This window comes from Eucyclogobius newberryi, unplaced genomic scaffold, assembly GCF_026437365.1.
Source record: "Eucyclogobius newberryi isolate DKJ021-1_F unplaced genomic scaffold, fEucNew1.0.hap1 SCAF_49, whole genome shotgun sequence".
NCBI classification, from domain to species: Eukaryota; Metazoa; Chordata; class Actinopteri; order Gobiiformes; family Gobiidae; genus Eucyclogobius; species Eucyclogobius newberryi.
Window position 1 is genome coordinate 522501 of NW_027316156.1, and position 21359 is coordinate 543859.

At 50.1% G+C, this 21359-nt stretch overlaps 1 protein-coding gene across 3 annotated transcripts in view; it reads left to right on the top strand.

Moving 5' to 3' along the window:
* The window catches only part of LOC140380581 (unconventional myosin-VI-like), a 153439-nt gene that overhangs the window by 97599 nt on the left and 34481 nt on the right, over window positions 1–21359 (top strand). Inside the window, exons 24-31 of one of the 3 annotated variants that reach the window (XM_072464446.1) lie at window positions 1680–1770; window positions 3813–3963; window positions 4727–4935; window positions 5578–5656; window positions 13557–13714; window positions 16035–16073; window positions 17151–17183; window positions 18302–18340. In XM_072464446.1, coding sequence (XP_072320547.1) covers window positions 1680–1770; window positions 3813–3963; window positions 4727–4935; window positions 5578–5656; window positions 13557–13714; window positions 16035–16073; window positions 17151–17183; window positions 18302–18340 — 799 coding nt within the window. The remainder of the gene's footprint in view (window positions 1–1679; window positions 1771–3812; window positions 3964–4726; window positions 4936–5577; window positions 5657–13556; window positions 13715–16034; window positions 16074–17150; window positions 17184–18301; window positions 18341–21359) is intronic. The other 2 variants (XM_072464447.1, XM_072464448.1) reach the window with 2 other exon arrangements.

A 21359-nucleotide genomic window follows, 5' to 3' on the forward strand; every position in this document is an offset into this window, starting at 1 on the left:
ACACAGGGGAGGGGCATCTGACACAGGGGAGGGGCATCTGACACAGGGGAGGGGCATCTGACACAGGGGAGGGGCATCTGACACAGGGGAGGGGCATCTGACACAGGGGAGGGGCATCTGACACAGGGGAGGGGCATCTGACACAGGGGAGGGGCATCTGACACAGGGGAGGGGCATCTGACACAGGGGAGGGGCATCTGACACAGGGGAGGGGCATCTGACACAGGGGAGGGGCATCTGACACAGGGGAGGGGCATCTGACACAGGGGAGGGGCATCTGACACAGGGGAGGGGCATCTGACACAGGGGAGGGGCATCTGACACAGGGGAGGGGCATCTGACACAGGGAGGGGCATCTGACACAGGGAGGGGCATCTGACACAGGGAGGGGCATCTGACACAGGGAGGGGCATCTGACACAGGGAGGGGCATCTGACACAGGGAGGGGCATCTGACACAGGGAGGGGCATCTGACACAGGGAGGGGCATCTGACACAGGGAGGGGCATCTGACACAGGGAGGGGCATCTGACACAGGGAGGGGCATCTGACACAGGGGAGGGGCATCTGACACAGGGGAGGGGCATCTGACACAGGGGAGGGGCATCTGACACAGGGGAGGGGCATCTGACACAGGGAGGGGCATCTGACACAGGGAGGGGCATCTGACACAGGGAGGGGCATCTGACACAGGGAGGGGCATCTGACACAGGGAGGGGCATCTGACACAGGGAGGGGCATCTGACACAGGGAGGGGCATCTGACACAGGGAGGGGCATCTGACACAGGGAGGGGCATCTGACACAGGGAGGGGCATCTGACACAGGGAGGGGCATCTGACACAGGGGAGGGGCATCTGACACAGGGGAGGGGCATCTGACACAGGGGAGGGGCATCTGACACAGGGGAGGGGCATCTGACACAGGGGAGGGGCATCTGACACAGGGGAGGGGCATCTGACACAGGGGAGGGGCATCTGACACAGGGGAGGGGCATCTGACACAGGGGAGGGGCATCTGACACAGGGGAGGGGCATCTGACACAGGGGAGGGGCATCTGACACAGGGGAGGGGCATCTGACACAGGGGAGGGGCATCTGACACAGGGGAGGGGCATCTGACACAGGGGAGGGGCATCTGACACAGGGGAGGGGCATCTGACACAGGGGAGGGGCATCTGACACAGGGGAGGGGCATCTGACACAGGGGAGGGGCATCTGACACAGGGGAGGGGCATCTGACACAGGGGGAGGGGCATCTGACACAGGGGGAGGGGCATCTGACACAGGGGGAGGGGCATCTGACACAGGGGGAGGGGCATCTGACACAGGGGGAGGGGCATCTGACACAGGGGGAGGGGCATCTGACACAGGGGGAGGGGCATCTGACACAGGGGGAGGGGCATCTGACACAGGGGGAGGGGCATCTGACACAGGGGGAGGGGCATCTGACACAGGGGGAGGGGCATCTGACACAGGGGGAGGGGCATCTGACACAGGGGGAGGGGCATCTGACACAGGGGGAGGGGCATCTGACACAGGGGGAGGGGCATCTGACACAGGGGGAGGGGCATCTGACACAGGGGGAGGGGCATCTGACACAGGGGGAGGGGCATCTGACACAGGGGGAGGGGCATCTGACACAGGGGGAGGGGCATCTGATTGTTTGTCTCTTGTTTCAGTGAAGAACAAGATCTTGTATCGAGCTGGAGCTTGTGTCATGATCCAGAAAACAGTCCGAATGTGGCTCTGCAAACGCAAACACAAACCACGGTGAGTAAACCAGGTCTAAACCAGGTCTAAACCAGGACTAAACCAGGACTAAACCAGGACTAAACCAGGACTAAACCAGGTCTAAACCAGGTCTAAACCAGGACTAAACCAGGACTAAACCAGGTCTAAACCAGGACTAAACCAGGACTAAACCAGGTCTAAACCAGGACTAAACCAGGTCTAAACCAGGTCTAAACCAGGACTAAACCAGGTCTAAACCAGGTCTAAACCAGGACTGAACCAGGACTAAACCAGGACTAAACCAGGTCTAAACCAGGTCTAAACCAGGACTAAACCAGGACTAAACCAGGACTAAACCAGGACTAAACCAGGTCTAAACCAGGACTAAACCAGGACTAAACCAGATCTAAACCAGATCTAAACCAGGACTAAACCAGGACTAAACCAGGACTAAACCAGGTCTAAACCAGGTCTAAACCAGGACTAAACCAGGTCTAAACCAGGTCTAAACCAGGTCTAAACCAGGTCTAAACCAGGACTAAACCAGGACTAAACCAGGTCTAAACCAGGACTAAACCAGGTCTAAACCAGGTCTAAACCAGGTCTAAACCAGGTCTAAACCAGGACTAAACCAGGACTAAACCAGGACTAAACCAGGTCTAAACCAGGTCTAAACCAGGTCTAAACCAGGACTAAACCAGGTCTAAACCAGGACTAAACCAGGACTAAACCAGGACTAAACCAGGTCTAAACCAGGTCTAAACCAGGACTAAACCAGGTCTAAACCAGGTCTAAACCAGGTCTAAACCAGGACTAAACCAGGACTAAACCAGGACTAAACCAGGACTAAACCAGGTCTAAACCAGGACTAAACCAGGACTAAACCAGGTCTAAACCAGGTCTAAACCAGGTCTAAACCAGGACTAAACCAGGTCTAAACCAGGTCTAAACCAGGACTAAACCAGGACTAAACCAGGACTAAACCAGGTCTAAACCAGGTCTAAACCAGGACTAAACCAGGACTAAACCAGGACTAAACCAGGACTAAACCAGATCTAAACCAGGACTAAACCAGGACTAAACCAGGACTAAACCAGGACTAAACCAGGACTAAACCAGGACTAAACCAGGTCTAAACCAGGTCTAAACCAGGACTAAACCAGGACTAAACCAGGTCTAAACCAGGTCTAAACCAGGTCTAAACCAGGACTAAACCAGGTCTAAACCAGGACTAAACCAGGACTAAACCAGGACTAAACCAGGTCTAAACCAGGTCTAAACCAGGTCTAAACCAGGTCTAAACCAGGACTAAACCAGGTCTAAACCAGGTCTAAACCAGGTCTAAACCAGGTCTAAACCAGGTCTAAACCAGGACTAAACCAGGTCTAAACCAGGTCTAAACCAGGACTAAACCAGGTCTAAACCAGGACTAAACCAGGTCTCAACCAGGACTAAACCAGGTCTCAACCAGGTCTAAACCAGGACTAAACCAGGTCTAAACCAGGACTAAACCAGGTCTCAACCAGGACTAAACCAGGTCTAAACCAGGTCTAAACCAGGTCTAAACCAGGTCTAAACCAGGACTAAACCAGGTCTAAACCAGTTCTAAACCAGGACTAAAGCAGGTCTAAACCAGGACTAAACCAGGTCTAAACCAGGTCTAAACCAGGACTAAACCAGGTCTAAACCAGGACTAAACCTTGTAAACATGATAAGAAGCGTTTGTTGTCGTGACCTTTGTTTCTCTGGACGATCCGTCATGTTTAGTGTGTTTTTGAGGACAAACGTCTCAGAGGACACTAAAGGTTAAAGAAGCGATTTATGATCTGTGACTTTCTGCTGTAACGGCCGTGTCCACCGCCGTGTGTCCACCGCCGTGTCCGATGCTCTGCTGTGTGTCCATGGTCCACAGAGTTGACGCTGTCTTGTCCCACAGAGTTGACGCTGTCTTGTCCCACAGAGTTGACGCTGTCTTGTCCCACAGAGTTGACGCTGTCTTGTCCCACAGAGTTGACGCTGTCTTGTCCCACAGAGTTGACGCTGTCTTGTCCCACAGAGTTGACGCTGTCTTGTCCCGGCAGGATCGATGGTCTGGTGAAGGTTCGGGGGCTGAAGACGCGCATGCTCCGCTTCACTGAGGTGGTGTCTGGACTCAAGGAGGGGAAAGTGGAGATGAGTCGACAGAGTCAAGAGCTGGACACGTCCATCGACTGTCTCATGGACAAGATCAAGGTACAAACACCGTGTCCTTAGACACATGTCCCAGTGTCCCGTGTCCTTAGACAAATGTCCCAGCATCCCGTGTCCTTAGACACATGTCCCAGCATCCCGTGTCCTTAGACACATGTCCCAGCATCCCGTGTCCTTAGACACATGTCCCAGCGTCCCATGTCCTTAGACAAATGTCCCAGCATCCCGTGTCCTTAGACACATGTCCCAGCATCCCGTGTCCTTAGACACATGTCCCAGCATCCCAGATGTCCCAGCGTCCCGTGTCCTTAGACACATGTCCCAGCGTCCCGTGTCCTTAGACAAATGTCCCAGCATCCCGTGTCCTTAGACACATGTCCCAGCGTCCCGTGTCCTTAGACAAATGTCCCAGCATCCCGTGTCCTTAGACACATGTCCCAGCGTCCCGTGTCCTTAGACACATGTCCCAGCGTCCCGTGTCCTTAGACAAATGTCCCAGCATCCCGTGTCCTTAGACACATGTCCCAGCATCCCGTGTCCTTAGACACATGTCCCAGCATCCCGTGTCCTTAGACACATGTCCCAGCGTCCCAGATGTCCCAGCGTCCCGTGTCCTTAGACACATGTCCCAGCGTCCCGTGTCCTTAGACACATGTCCCAGCGTCCCGTGTCCTTACACACATGTCCCAGCGTCCCGTGTCCTTACACACATGTCTCTTCACAAAAGTATCGTGAGTTAAAGTGTGTGTCATAATGTGGCGCTCAGATGTGTCTCACATGTCTCTCTCACTTTGTCCATTTCCAGCATGTGGTCATGTCTCGTCTGGAGATCGACCACGAGTACAAGGCGCTGGTCGGACGCTCGGAGAAACTTCTGAGTGACATGCAGAAGCAGAAGAAAGAGGAAGAAGAGCGAGAACGACTGAAGAAGATCCAAGAAGAGATGGAGAGAGAGAAGACGAGGAGAGAAGAGGAGGAGAGGAAGAGACAGCAGGACGAGGACGACAGGAAAGTGTGAGTGTCAAACCCTCAGAGACAGTCCTGCTTTAGTCCTGGTTTAGTCCTGCTTTAGTCCTGCTTTAGTCCTGCTTTAGTCCTGCTTTAGTCCTGCTTTAGACCTGCTTTAGTCCTGCTTTAGTCCTGCTTTAGTCCTGCTTTAGTCCTGCTTTAGACCTGCTTTAGTCCTGCTTTAGTCCTGCTTTAGTCCTGCTTTAGACCTGCTTTAGTCCTGCTTTAGTCCTGCTTTAGACCTGCTTTAGTCCTGCTTTAGTCCTGGTTTAGTCCTGCTTTAGTCCTGGTTTAGTCCTGCTTTAGTCCTGCTTTAGTCCTGCTTTAGTCCTGCTTTAGTCCTGCTTTAGTCCTGGTTTAGTCCTGCTTTAGACCTGCTTTAGTCCTGGTTTAGTCCTGGTTTAGTCCTGCTTTAGTCCTGCTTTAGTCCTGGTTTAGTCCTGCTTTAGTCCTGCTTTAGACCTGCTTTAGTCCTGCTTTAGTCCTGGTTTAGTCCTGGTTTAGTCCTGCTTTAGTCCTGCTTTAGTCCTGCTTTAGTCCTGGTTTAGTCCTGCTTTAGTCCTGCTTTAGTCCTGGTTTAGACCTGCTTTAGACCTGCTTTAGTCCTGGTTTAGTCCTGGTTTATTTAGGGATGTTTGTGTTTTTCAGGAAAGCAGAGATGGAGGTGAAGAGGAAGCAGGAGGAGGAGGAGAGGAAGAGGAGAGAAGAGGAAGAGCGCCGCCTACAGGTGAGACACAGAATGACTCCAATTTATCTTTGTCACGTCCAAAATCACAACAGCAGTTTCTCAGAGGGGACAGTGAAAGACGGAAACTATGTCCTTAGACACATGTCCCAGTGTCCTCTGTCCTTAGACACATGTCCCAGAGTCCTCTGTCCTTAGACACATGTCCCAGAGTCCTCTGTCCTTAGACACATGTCCCAGAGTCCTCTGTCCTTAGACACATGTCCCAGAGTCCTCTGTCCTTAGACACATGTCCCAGAGTCCTCTGTCCTTAGCTCCTCCTTCTGCAGGAAAACTACCAAACCTCTTTGTAGGAGCAGGTCCAATTACAGCCGACACACGACTATTTGCGCCACTCCCCTCAGGCAGGAGGCCGCTCCCCTCAGGCAGGAGGCCACTCCCCTCAGGCAGGAGGCCGCTCCCCTCAGGCAGGAGGCCACTCCCCTCAGGCAGGAGGCCGCTCCCCTCAGGCAGGAGGCCGCTCCCCTCAGGCAGGAGGCCGCTCCCCTCAGGCAGGAGGCCGCTCCCCTCAGGCAGGAGGCCGCTCCCCTCAGGCAGGAGGCCGCTCCCCTCAGGCAGGAGGCCACTCCCCTCAGGCATGAGGCCGCTCCCCTCAGGCAGGAGGCCACTCCCCTCAGGCAGGAGGCCACTCCCCTCAGGCAGGAGGCCACTCCCCTCAGGCATGAGGCCACTCCCCTCAGGCAGGAGGCCACTCCCCTCAGGCAGGAGGCCACTCCCCTCAGGCAGGAGGCCACTCCCCTCAGGCAGGAGGCCGCTCCCCTCAGGCAGGAGGCCGCTCCCCTCAGGCAGGAGGCCACTCCCCTCAGGCAGGAGGCCACTCCCCTCAGGCAGGAGGCCACTCCCCTCAGGCAGGAGGCCACTCCCCTCAGGCAGGAGGCCACTCCCCTCAGGCAGGAGGCCACTCCCCTCAGGCAGGAGGCCACTCCCCTCAGGCAGGAGGCCACTCCCCTCAGGCAGGAGGCCACGCCCCTCAGGCAGGAGGCCACGCCCCTCAGGACCAGTACCTCCCGCCATAAGAACACTTTCTTTCCCTCATGAACACTTCTTAAGCACCTGTCACTCACTGTCACTTTTATTGCACCACATATTTTATTTAGTACATATCATGTCTATTTTTAACTCTACTTACCCATTTTAATATCCGGTAGTTATTTGTTATTTATTGTCCATTGTTTTTGTGTTTCTTCTTCAGTTTGATGTTTGTGTTCCTTTGTCCGTGAATCCTGTTCATTGATAAATGCCAATAAACTTATTCTGATTCAGCTATAAGCCACAGACAGCTCTGTGGCTCCTCCCACAGACGCCATGATGATATCAATGTCATTTGAATAACTCCGCCCACTCCTCGACACCATTCTCACCAAATTTCACAATTTTCTGACCAACGTCCTGGAGACAAATATATGATGGGATGTTCTCCTCCTCTGGGTCAAACACCTCCTCCTCTGGGTCAAACACCTCCTCCTCTGGGTCAAACACCTCCTCCTCTGGGTCAAACGCCTCCTCCTCTGGGTCAAACGCCTCCTCCTCTGGGTCAAACACCTCCTCCTCTGGGTCAAACACCTCCTCCTCTGGGTCAAACGCCTCCTCCTCTGGGTCAAACGCCTCTCATCCTCTCCTCGTTAATATTCACGGCGTCAGCTCCAGGAGAACGCGCTCCAAATCGCCCATTATTCCATTTTTATTCCGAAAATGCGATACAAGCGAGCACGTGTGGCGGAGATGATATATGCTAACGAGCGCGCAGGATGTTCTTTTCCTTCACTGCATCATCACTGTATTGTCACTATCACTGCATCATCACTGCATCATCACTGCATCATCACTGCATCATCACTGCATCACTATCACTACATCATCACTATCACTGCATCATCACTGCATCACTATCACTGCATCATCACTGCATCATCACTGCATCACTATCACTACATCATCACTATCACTGCATCATCACTGCATCACTATCACTGCATCATCACTGCATCACTATCACTGCATCGTCACTGCATCGACGATGCATCTTCACTATAACTGCATCATCATCATCACTATCACTGCATCATCACTGCATCTTCACTATCACTGCATCATCACTATCACTGCATCATCACTATCACTGCATCATCACTATCACTGCATCATCACTATCACTGCATCACCACTATCACTGCATCATCACTATCACTGCATCATCACTGCATCAACACTGCATCATCACTATCACTATCACTATCACTGCATCATCACTGCATCAACACTACATCATCACTATCACTGCATCATCACTATCACTGCATCAACACTGCATCATCACTATCACTGCATCATCACTATCACTGCATCACTCACTGCATCATCACTGCATCATCACTATCACTGCATCATCACTATCACTGCATCATCACTATCACTGCATCACTCACTGCATCATCACTGCATCATCACTATCACTGCATCATCACTGCATCATCACTACATCATCACTGCATCATCACTATCACTGCATCACTCACTGCATCATCACTGCATCATCACTATCACTGCATCATCACTGCATCATCACTATCACTGCATCATCACTATCACTGCATCACTCACTGCATCATCACTGCATCATCACTATCACTGCATCATCACTATCACTGCATCATCACTGCATCACTCACTGCATCATCACTGCATCATCACTATCACTGCATCATCACTGCATCATCACTACATCATCACTGCATCATCACTATCACTGCATCACTCACTGCATCATCACTATCACTGCATCATCACTGCATCATCACTATCACTGCATCATCACTATCACTGCATCACTCACTGCATCATCACTGCATCATCACTATCACTGCATCACTCACTGCATCATCACTGCATCATCACTACATCATCACTGCATCATCACTGCATCATCACTACATCATCACTGCATCATCACTACATCATCACTACCACTGCATCATCACTATCACTGCATCATCACTACGTCATCACTGCATCATCACTATCACTGCATCATCACTACATCATCACTGCATCATCACTATCACTGCATCATCACTATCACTCCATCACTATCACTGCATCATCACTACGTCATCACTGCATCATCACTTCATCATCACTACATCATCACTATCACTGCATCACTGCATCATCACTATCACTGCATCATCACTATCACTGCATCATCACTATCACTGCATCATCACTGCATCATCACTATCATTGCATCATCACTGCATCATCACTATCACTGCATCATCACTGCATCATCACTATCACTGCATCATCACTATCACTGCATCACTGCATCATCACTACATCATCACTATCACTGCATCATCACTATCACTGCATCATCACTGCATCATCACTACATCATCACTATCACTGCATCATCACTATCACTGCATCATCACTACATCATCACTATCACTGCATCATCACTACATCATCACTATCACTGCATCATCACTATCACTGCATCATCACTATCACTGCATCATCACTGCATCATCACTATCACTGCATCATCACTGCATCATCACTATCACTGCATCATCACTGCATCATCACTATCACTGCATCATCACTATCACTGCATCATCACTGCATCATCACTATCACTGCATCATCACTGCATCATCACTATCACTGCATCATCACTGCATCATCACTATCACTGCATCATCACTGCATCATCACTATCACTGAATCATCACTGCATCATCACTATCACTGCATCATCACTGCATCATCACTATCACTGCATCATCACTATCACTGCATCATCACTGCATCATCACTATCACTGCATCATCACTATCACTGCATCATCACTGCATCATCACTACATCATCACTGCATCATCACTATCACTGCATCACTCACTGCATCATCACTGCATCATCACTATCACTGCATCATCACTGCATCATCACTATCACTGCATCATCACTATCACTGCATCACTCACTGCATCATCACTGCATCATCACTATCACTGCATCATCACTGCATCACTGCATCATCACTACATCATCACTGCATCATCACTGCATCATCACTACATCATCACTACCACTGCATCATCACTGCGTCATCACTGCATCATCACTATCACTGCATCATCACTACATCATCACTGCATCATCACTATCACTGCATCATCACTATCACTGCATCAACACTGCATCATCACTATCACTGCATCATCACTATCACTGCATCACTCACTGCATCATCACTGCATCATCACTATCACTGCATCATCACTATCACTGCATCATCACTATCACTGCATCACTCACTGCATCATCACTGCATCATCACTACATCATCACTGCATCATCACTATCACTGCATCACTCACTGCATCATCACTATCACTGCATCATCACTGCATCATCACTATCACTGCATCATCACTATCACTGCATCACTCACTGCATCATCACTGCATCATCACTATCACTGCATCATCACTGCATCACTCACTGCATCATCACTGCATCATCACTACATCATCACTGCATCATCACTACATCATCACTACCACTGCATCATCACTATCACTGCATCATCACTACGTCATCACTGCATCATCACTATCACTGCATCATCACTACATCATCACTGCATCATCACTATCACTGCATCATCACTATCACTCCATCACTATCACTGCATCATCACTACGTCATCACTGCATCATCACTATCACTGCATCATCACTTCATCATCACTACATCATCACTATCACTGCATCACTGCATCATCACTATCACTGCATCATCACTATCACTGCATCATCACTGCATCATCACTATCACTGCATCATCACTATCATTGCATCATCACTGCATCATCACTATCACTGCATCATCACTGCATCATCACTATCACTGCATCATCACTATCACTGCATCACTGCATCACTGCATCATCACTACATCATCACTATCACTGCATCATCACTATCACTGCATCATCACTACATCATCACTACATCATCACTATCACTGCATCATCACTATCACTGCATCATCACTATCACTGCATCATCACTACATCATCACTATCACTGCATCATCACTATCACTGCATCATCACTATCACTGCATCATCACTGCATCATCACTATCACTGCATCATCACTGCATCATCACTATCACTGCATCATCACTATCACTGCATCATCACTGCATCATCACTATCACTGCATCATCACTGCATCATCACTATCACTGCATCATCACTGCATCATCACTGCATCATCACTATCACTGCATCATCACTGCATCATCACTATCACTGCATCATCACTGCATCATCACTATCACTGCATCATCACTATCACTGCATCACTGCATCACTGCATCATCACTACATCATCACTATCACTGCATCATCACTATCACTGCATCATCACTACATCATCACTACATCATCACTATCACTGCATCATCACTATCACTGCATCATCACTATCACTGCATCATCACTACATCATCACTATCACTGCATCATCACTATCACTGCATCATCACTATCACTGCATCATCACTGCATCATCACTATCACTGCATCATCACTGCATCATCACTATCACTGCATCATCACTATCACTGCATCATCACTGCATCATCACTATCACTGAATCATCACTGCATCATAACTATCACTGCATCATCACTGCATCATCACTATCACTGCATCATCACTGCATCATCACTATCACTGCATCATCACTATCACTGCATCATCACTGCATCATCACTATCACTGCATCATCACTGCATCGTCAGAATCACAAACGGCCTTTTGCTCATTCGTTTCTGCAACATTGAAAGATTTATTTCCATCCAGTGTTGCACGATTTTCCACATATTGATCTTGTATTGACGACGTGAGTGACAGCTCTGTCCTGGAGACAGGAAGGGCATGTGGCTCTGTCCTGGAGACAGGAAGGGCATGTGGCTCTGTCCTGGAGACAGGAAGGGCATGTGGCTCTGTCCTGGAGACAGGAAGGGCATGTGGCTCTGTCCTGGAGACAGGAAGGGCATGTGGCTCTGTCCTGGAGACAGGAAGGGCATGTGGCTCTGTCCTGGAGACAGGAAGGGCATGTGGCTCTGTCCTGGAGACAGGAAGGGCATGTGGCTCTGTCCTGGAGACAGGAAGGGCATGTGGCTCTGTCCTGGAGACAGGAAGGGCATGTGGCTCTGTCCTGGAGACAGGAAGGGCATCTGGCACATTTGTCCCGTCAGAGTCTGGAATGATCCGTGCTCTCAGCTCTTTTAAAGCAGTTTTCTTCTTTTGTCTCTGCTTTGACCTCAGAACATCATCAATTCAGACAAGCTCAGAATGACAAGAGTCCTCTCTGTGTCCCCTTTGATCGCCCCTCTCTCTGTCCTCTGTGTCCCCTTTGATCGCCCCTCTCTCTGTCCTCTGTGTCCCCTTTGATCGCCCCTCTCTCTGTCCTCTGTGTCCCCTTTGATCTCCCCTCTCTCTGTCCTCTGTGTCCCCTTTGATCGCCTCTCTCTGTCCTCTGTGTCCCCTTTGATCGCCTCTCTCTCTCCTCTGTGTCCCCTTTGATCGCCCCTCTCTCTGTCCTCTGTGTCCCCTTTGATCTCCCCTCTCTCTCTCCTCTGTGTCCCCTTTGATCGCCCCTCTCTCTGTCCTCTGTGTCCCCTTTGATCGCCCCTCTCTCTGTCCTCTGTGTCCCCTTTGATCGCCTCTCTCTGTCCTCTGTGTCCCCTTTGATCGCCTCTCTCTGTCCTCTGTGTCCCCTTTGATCGCCTCTCTCTCTGTCCTCTGTGTCCCCTTTGATCGCCCCTCTCTCTGTCCTCTGTGTCCCCTTTGATCTCCCCTCTCTCTCTCCTCTGTGTCCCCTTTGATCGCCCCTCTCTCTGTCCTCTGTGTCCCCTTTGATCGCCCCTCTCTCTGTCCTCTGTGTCCCCTTTGATCTCCCCTCTCTCTCTCCTCTGTGTCCCCTTTGATCTCCCCTCTCTCTCTCCTCTGTGTCCCCTTTGATCGCCTCTCTCTGTCCTCTGTGTCCCCTTTGATCGCCCCTCTCTCTCTCTCCTCTGTGTCCCCTTCGATCGCCCCATAAGTGTCCCAACTCTGAGACGAACACCTGATTTATGGTTCTTCTCTCTGTAATTGCTGGAGCTGGCACCAGGTCTAAACCAAACACCCCTCTGAGGTGCCCCTGTCCCAGATGATCTCTGAGGTGCCCCTGTCCCAGATGATCTCTGAGGTGCCCCTGTCCCAGATGATCTCTGATGTGCCCCTGTCCCAGATTATCTCTGAGGTGCCCCTGTCCCAGATGATCTCTGAGGTGCCCCTGTCCCAGATGATCTCTGAGGTGCCCCTGTCCCAGATGATCTCTGAGGTGCCCCTGTCCCAGATGATCTCTGAGGTGCCCCTGTCCCAGATGATCTCTGAGGTGCCCCTGTCCCAGATGCTTTGGTGATTCAGTGCAACATAAAATAATGAACAATGATAAAACGATGATAAAACGATGCTCACTGTGTACAATAAACGTACAGTTGAATTTACACATGTGCAGGAAGTGAACAGTGATTAAAGGAATAATAGTGGATTTTGACTCTGTTCCATACGTTAGGTCAGATCCAGAGTGTGAGTCGCTTTATTTACATTCTGAGTGAAACCCATGCTGTCTAACAAGGCGCTGAAGGCATTACTGAGAGAGTCATCACTCACCTTCACCTGGATATTAAAGGCTCCAACTATAACTATTTTATCCCAGGCTAACACTAAGTTTGATCTAAAGTCATAAAACTGTTCTAAACTCTGAATATGGAGCAGGAGGTGGTTAAGTGTAGTTCATGTGTTTGACCTGCAGGTGGAGATGGAGGTCCAGCTGGTGGCAGAGCGTGAGGAGGAAGCGTCTCGTCAGGCCGTTTTGGAGCAAGAGAAACGAGACCGAGAACTGGCCCTGAGGATCGCCCAGAGCGAGTCCGAGCTGATCCCAGAGGAGAACAGCGACGCCGGCTTACGCAGGTGAACACGCCAAACACAGAGTTACGCAGGTGAACACGCCAAACACAGAGTTACGCAGGTGAACACGCCTAACAGAGTTACGCAGGTGAACACGCCTAACACAGAGTTACGCAGGTGAACACGCCTAACACAGAGTTACACAGGTGAACACGCCAAACAGAGTTACGCAGGTGAACACGCCAAACACAGAGTTACGCAGGTGAACACGCCAAACAGAGTTACGCAGGTGAACACGCCTAACACAGAGTTACGCAGGTGAACACGCCAAACAGAGTTACGCAGGTGAACACGCCAAACAGAGTTACGCAGGTGAACACGCCAAACAGAGTTACGCAGGTGAACACGCCAAACACAGAGTTACGCAGGTGAACACGCCAAACAGAGTTACGCAGGTGAACACGCCAAACAGAGTTACGCAGGTGAACACGCCAAACAGAGTTACGCAGGTGAACACGCCAAACAGAGTTACGCAGGTGAACACGCCAAACAGAGTTACGCAGGTGAACACGCCAAACAGAGTTACGCAGGTGAACACGCCAAACAGAGTTACGCAGGTGAACACGCCTAACACAGAGTTACGCAGGTGAACACGCCTAACACAGAGTTACACAGGTGAACACGCCTAACACAGAGTTACACAGGTGAACACGCCAAACAGAGTTACGCAGGTGAACACGCCTAACACAGAGTTACACAGGTGAACACGCCAAACAGAGTTACGCAGGTGAACACGCCAAACAGAGTTATGCAGGTGAACACGCCAAACAGAGTTACGCAGGTGAACACGCCAAACAGAGTTACGCAGGTGAACACGCCAAACAGAGTTACGCAGGTGAACACGCCAAACAGAGTTACGCAGGTGAACACGCCAAACAGAGTTACGCAGGTGAACACGCCAAACAGAGTTACGCAGGTGAACACGCGAAACACAGAGTTACACAGGTGAACACGTCTAACACAGAGTTACACAGGTGAACACGCCTAACACAGAGTTACACAGGTGAACACGCCAAACAGAGTTACGCAGGTGAACACGCCAAACAGAGTTACGCAGGTGAACACGCCAAACAGAGTTACGCAGGTGAACACGCCAAACAGAGTTACGCAGGTGAACACGCGAAACACAGAGTTACACAGGTGAACACGTCTAACACAGAGTTACACAGGTGAACACGCCTAACACAGAGTTACACAGGTGAACACGCCAAACAGAGTTACGCAGGTGAACACGCCAAACACAGAGTTACACAGGTGAACACGCCAAACAGAGTTATGCAGGTGAACACGCCAAACACAGAGTTACGCAGGTGAACACGCCAAACAGAGTTACGCAGGTGAACACGCCAAACACAGAGTTACACAGGTGAACACGCCAAACAGAGTTATGCAGGTGAACACGCCAAACACAGAGTTACGCAGGTGAACACGCCAAACAGAGTTACGCAGGTGAACACGCCAAACAGAGTTACGCAGGTGAACACGCCAAACAGAGTTATGCAGGTGAACACGCCAAACACAGAGTTACGCAGGTGAACACGCCAAACACAGAGTTACGCAGGTGAACACGCCAAACAGAGTTACACAGGTGAACACGCCAAACAGAGTTACGCAGGTGAACACGCCAAACAGAGTTACGCAGGTGAACACGCCTAACACAGAGTTACACAGGTGAACACGCCAAACAGAGTTACGCAGGTGAACACGCCAAACAGAGTTACGCAGGTGAACACGCCAAACAGAGTTACGCAGGTGAACACGCCAAACAGAGTTACGCAGGTGAACACGCCAAACAGAGTTACGCAGGTGAACACGCCTAACACAGAGTTACACAGGTGAACACGCCAAACAGAGTTACGCAGGTGAACACGCCAAACACAGAGTTACGCAGGTGAACACGCCTAACACAGAGTTACGCAGGTGAACACGCCAAACAGAGTTACGCAGGTGAACACGCCAAACACAGAGTTACGCAGGTGAACACGCCAAACAGAGTTACGCAGGTGAACACGCCAAACAGAGTTACACAGGTTCCTGGTTCCTCCTCAGTACTACCCGGTTCCTCCTCAGTACTTCCCGGTTCCTCCTCAGTACTTCCCGGTTCTTCCTCAGTAGTTCCCGGTTCCTCCTCAGTACTTCCCGGTTCTTCCTCAGTACTTCCCGGTTCCTCCTCAGTAGTTCCCGGTTCCTCCTCAGTAGTTCCCGGTTCCTCCTCAGTAGTTCCTGGTTCTTCCTCAGTACTTCCTGGTTCTTCCTCAGTACTTCCTGGTTCCTGGCTCTTCCACATGCTAAACTCTTGTCTTCTTGCTGTTTTGTCCTTCAGTAATGGTTCTTCCGTGCCGTCGTCTCCGGAGCGTGCAGCGTAAGACCCACGTTTCACATCATTTTAATCCTAAATATGATTAATATAATAATTATTCCCTTTAATATCTGTGGTGTAAATCCTGGTCCAGCCTTTCCCGCCGCCGCATGCTCCACCTGTTTCACCTTCAAGACTAATACAATATTTACTAATCAAACTGTCAATCAAGTTTCAGGATCAAGACAAAATAACACAAAAGAAGCAAAAAAATCAAGTTCGATATAAATGAAAACAAGTCAGAGTCAATTCAGTGTTAATAAAGTTATAATCTTCATCTTTGTGCAGTTCATTCAAATTCCATCAAAACACTTTCAGTTCAATCAAAAAGATTTAAAATGTAATTATTGCTGATAATAATTAACCAGATTTATTAAATGTGCAAATGATGAAATGTAAATTTGAAGTATTCTCACAGAACGTGCTGCGTTTGACCTTTAATCCCAAACTGTACTCTGACCCTTTACTCTGACCCTGTACTTTGACCCTGTACTCTGACCCTGTACTCTGACCCTGTACTTTGACCCTGTACTCTGACCCTTTAATCTGACCCTGTACTTTGACCCTGTAATGACCCTGTAATAACCCTGTACTCTGACCCTGTAATAACCCTGTACTCTGACCCTGTAATAACCCTGTACTCTGACCCTGTACTCTGACCCTGTACTCTGACCCTGTACTCTGACCCTGTACTTTGACCCTGTACTCTGACCCTTTAATCTGACCCTGTACTTTGACCCTGTACTCTGACCCTTTAATCTGACCCTGTACTTTGACCCTGTACTCTGACCCTTTACTCTGACCCTTTAATCTGACCCTGTAATGACCCTGTAATAACCCTGTACTCTGACCCTGTAATAACCCTGTACTCTGACCCTGTACTTTGACCCTGTACTCTGACCCTTTAATCTGACCCTGTACTTTGACCCTGTACTTTGACCCTGTACTCTGACCCTTTACTCTGACCCTTTAATCTGACCCTGTAATGACCCTGTAATAACCCTGTACTCTGACCCTGTAATAACCCTGTACTCTGACCCTGTAATAACCCTGTAATGACCCTGTACTCTGACCCTGCAGAGCGACTGGACCCAGGCTCAAGAGTCTCACCATGTACGTTTCATCTGTCGATATCAAACACATGTACATTTTACTACTTTGATGATTAAAATAATGACACAAGTGTGACTGGTTTAAAGTATAAAGTGAGTTTGTGAAGAAAATGTAAAGCAGGATTAAACTCTTCTTATTCAAACACAGAGAAAGGCATAAGTCTGTTTGAACTAGAACTAGAAGTGTTCCAATCAGGACACAAACAAACACGTGTAAGGTCCATGGGGTGATTTTAATGTTCATGTTCAGACTCAGGACACATGGGGTGATTTTAATGTTCATGTTCAGACTCAGGACACATGGGGTGATTTTAATGTTCATGTTCAGACTCAGGACACATGGGGTGATTTTAATGTTCATGTTCAGACTCAGGACACATGGGGTGGTTTTAATGTTCATGTTCAGACTCAGGACACATGGGGTGATTTTAATGTTCATGTTCAGACTCAGGACACATGGGGTGATTTTAATGTTGTTGTTCAGACTCATGACACATGGGGTGGTTTTAATGTTCATGTTCAGACTCAGGACACATGGGGTGATTTTAATGTTCATGTTCAGACTCAGGACACATGGGGTGATTTTAATGTTCATGTTCAGACTCAGGACACATGGGGTGATTTTAATGTTCATGTTCAGACTCAGGACACATGGGGTGATTTTAATGTTCATGTTCAGACTCAGGACACATGGGGTGGTTTTAATGTTCATGTTCAGACTCAGGACACATGGGGTGGTTTTAATGTTCATGTTCAGACTCAGGACACATGGGGTGGTTTTAATGTTCATGTTCAGACTCATGACACATGGGGTGGTTTTAATGTTCATGTTCAGACTCAGGACACATGGGGTGATTTTAATGTTCATGTTCAGACTCAGGACACATGGGGTGATTTTAATGTTCATGTTCAGACTCAGGACACATGGGGTGATTTTAATGTTCATGTTCAGACTCAGGACACATGGGGTGATTTTAATGTTCATGTTCAGACTCAGGACACATGGGGTGATTTTAATGTTCATGTTCAGACTCATGACACATGGGGTGATTTTAATGTTCATGTTCAGACTCAGGACACATGGGGTGATTTTAATGTTGTTGTTGCTGCTGTTTTCAGGGAAGAGATGGCCAAAGAAATGACTGAACTTTTGGCTCGGTGCGTCACAACCGCCACGAAACTCTCCCAACTGAAAATCTAAATCTCTTTGTGGTTTTCAAACCGTTTGAATCCGAATCAAATGTTCAAACTTGTGATGAAACGTTACTTTGTATGTTTTATTTTCTCACTTTTCAGAAACTTTAAATGTTCTTTTCCTCAGCCTTTTTTCATTGACAAATAATGATCTAATATCAGAACCTGACTCCGTCCAATCACATTAGAGCCTCCCACAGTGGCCCCGCCTACCATTCACATGAGTCCAATCAGATTAGAGCTAATGGTGAAACTGCAGTGTCATTTGACACTAACCCGCTTTCACCCGGTGACGTCACGCTTTCACCCGGTGACGTCACGCTTTCACCCGGTGTCGTCACGCTTTCACCCGGTGTCGTCACGCTTTCACCCGGTGACGTCACGCTTTCACCCGGTGTCGTCACGCTTTCACCCGGTGTCGTCACGCTTTCACCCGGTGTCGTCACGCTTTCACCCGGTGACGTCACGCTTTCACCCGGTGACGTCACGCTTTCACCCGGTGTCGTCACGCTTTCACCCCCGGTGTCGTCACGCTTTCACCCGGTGTCGTCACGCTTTCACCCGGTGTCGTCACGCTTTCACCCGGTGTCGTCACGCTTTCACCCGGTGACGTCACGCTTTCACCCGGTGTCGTCACGCTTTCACCCGGTGTCGTCACGCTTTCACCCGGTGTCGTCACGCTTTCACCCGGTGTCGTCACGCTTTCACCCGGTGTCGTCGCGCTTTCACCCGGTGTCGTCGCGCTTTCACCCGGTGTCGTCGCGCTTTCACCCGGTGTCGTCGCGCTTTCACCCGGTGTCGTCGCGCTTTCACCCGGTGTCGTCGCGCTTTCACCCGGTGTCGTCACGCTTTCACCCGGTGTCGTCACGCTTTCACCCGGTGACGTCACGCTTTCACCCGGTGTCGTCACGCTTTCACCCGGTGACGTCACGCTTTCACCCGGTGTCGTCACGCTTTCACCCGGTGTCGTCGCGCTTTCACCCGGTGACGTCGCGCTTTCACCCGGTGACGTCGCGCTTTCACCCGGTGTCGTCGCGCTTTCACCCGGTGACGTCGCGCTTTCACCCGGTGTCGTCGCGCTTTCACCCGGTGTCGTCGCGCTTTCACCCGGTGTCGTCGCGCTTTCACCCGGTGACGTCACGCTTTCACCCGGTGACGTCACGCTTTCACCCGGTGTCGTCACGCTTTCACCCGGTGTCGTCACGCTTTCACCCGGTGTCGTCACGCTTTCACCCGGTGTCGTCACGCTTTCACCCGGTGACGTCACGCTTTCACCCGGTGTCGTCACGCTTTCACCCGGTGACGTCACGCTTTCACCCGGTGACGTCACGCTTTCACCCGGTGTCGTCACGCTTTCACCCGGTGTCGTCACGCTTTCACCCGGTGACGTCACGCTTTCACCCGGTGTCGTCACGCTTTCACCCGGTGTCGTCACGCTTTCACCCGGTGTCGTCACGCTTTCACCCGGTGACGTCACGCTTTCACCCGGTGACGTCACGCTTTCACCCGGTGTCGTCACGCTTTCACCCGGTGTCGTCACGCTTTCACCCGGTGACGTCACGCTTTCACCCGGTGACGTCACGCTTTCACCCGGTGACGTCACGCTTTCACCCGGTGACGTCACGCTTTCACCCGGTGTCGTCACGCTTTCACCCGGTGTCGTCACGCTTTCACCCGGTGTCGTCACGCTTTCACCCGGTGTCGTCACGCTTTCACCCGGTGACGTCACGCTTTCACCCGGTGTCGTCACGCTTTCACCCGGTGTCGTCACGCTTTCACCCGGTGTCGTCACGCTTTCACCCGGTGTCGTCACGCTTTCACCCGGTGTCGTCACGCTTTCACCCGGTGTCGTCACGCTTTCACCCGGTGACGTCACGCTTTCACCCGGTGACGTCACGCTTTCACCCGGTGACGTCACGCTTTCACCCGGTGACGTCACGCTTTCACCCGGTGTCGTCACGCTTTCACCCGGTGTCGTCACGCTTTCACCCGGTGTCGTCACGCTTTCACCCGGTGTCGTCACGCTTTCACCCGGTGTCGTCACGCTTTCACCCGGTGTCGTCACGCTTTCACCCGGTGTCGTCACGCTTTCACCCGGTGTCGTCACGCTTTCACCCGGTGTCGTCACGCTTTCACCCGGTGACGTCACGCTTTCACCCGGTGTCGTCACGCTTTCACCCGGTGTCGTCACGCTTTCACCCGGTGACACCTGGTCCACACCTGGTCCACACCTGGTCCACACCTGGTCCACACCTGGTCCACACCTGGTCCACACCTGGTCCTGGACCATAAGTCTAAACTCAGAGATTTATATTAGAGAATGTTTTAGACTCTTAGAATGATAAAAACACAAATATGTTCTGAGCTTTAGTTTGAAGAATTTACTGCTTCACAAAAACAAAGTCTTTGAGTTTCATCATGACCTCATGAACTGTGATGACCTCATGAACTGTGATGACCTCATGAACTGTGATGACCTCATGAACTGTGATGACCTCATGAACTGATGACCTCATGAACTGATGACCTCATGAACTGATGACCTCATGAACTGATGACCTCATGAACTGTGATGACCTCATGAACTGATGACCTCATGAACTGATGACCTCATGAACTGTGATGACCTCATGAACTGTGATGACCTCATGAACTGATGACCTCATGAACTGATGACCTCATGAACTGTGATGACCTCATGAACTGTGATGACCTCATGAACTGATGACCTCATGAACTGATGACCTCATGAACTGTGATGACCTCATGAACTGTGATGACCTCATGAACTGATGACCTCATGAACTGTGATGACCTCATGAACTGATGACCTCATGAACTGATGACCTCATGAACTGTGATGACCTCATGAACTGTGATGACCTCATGAACTGTGATGACCTCATGAACTGTGATGACCTCATGAACTGATGACCTCATGAACTGTGATGACCTCATGAACTGAGATGACCTCATGAACTGA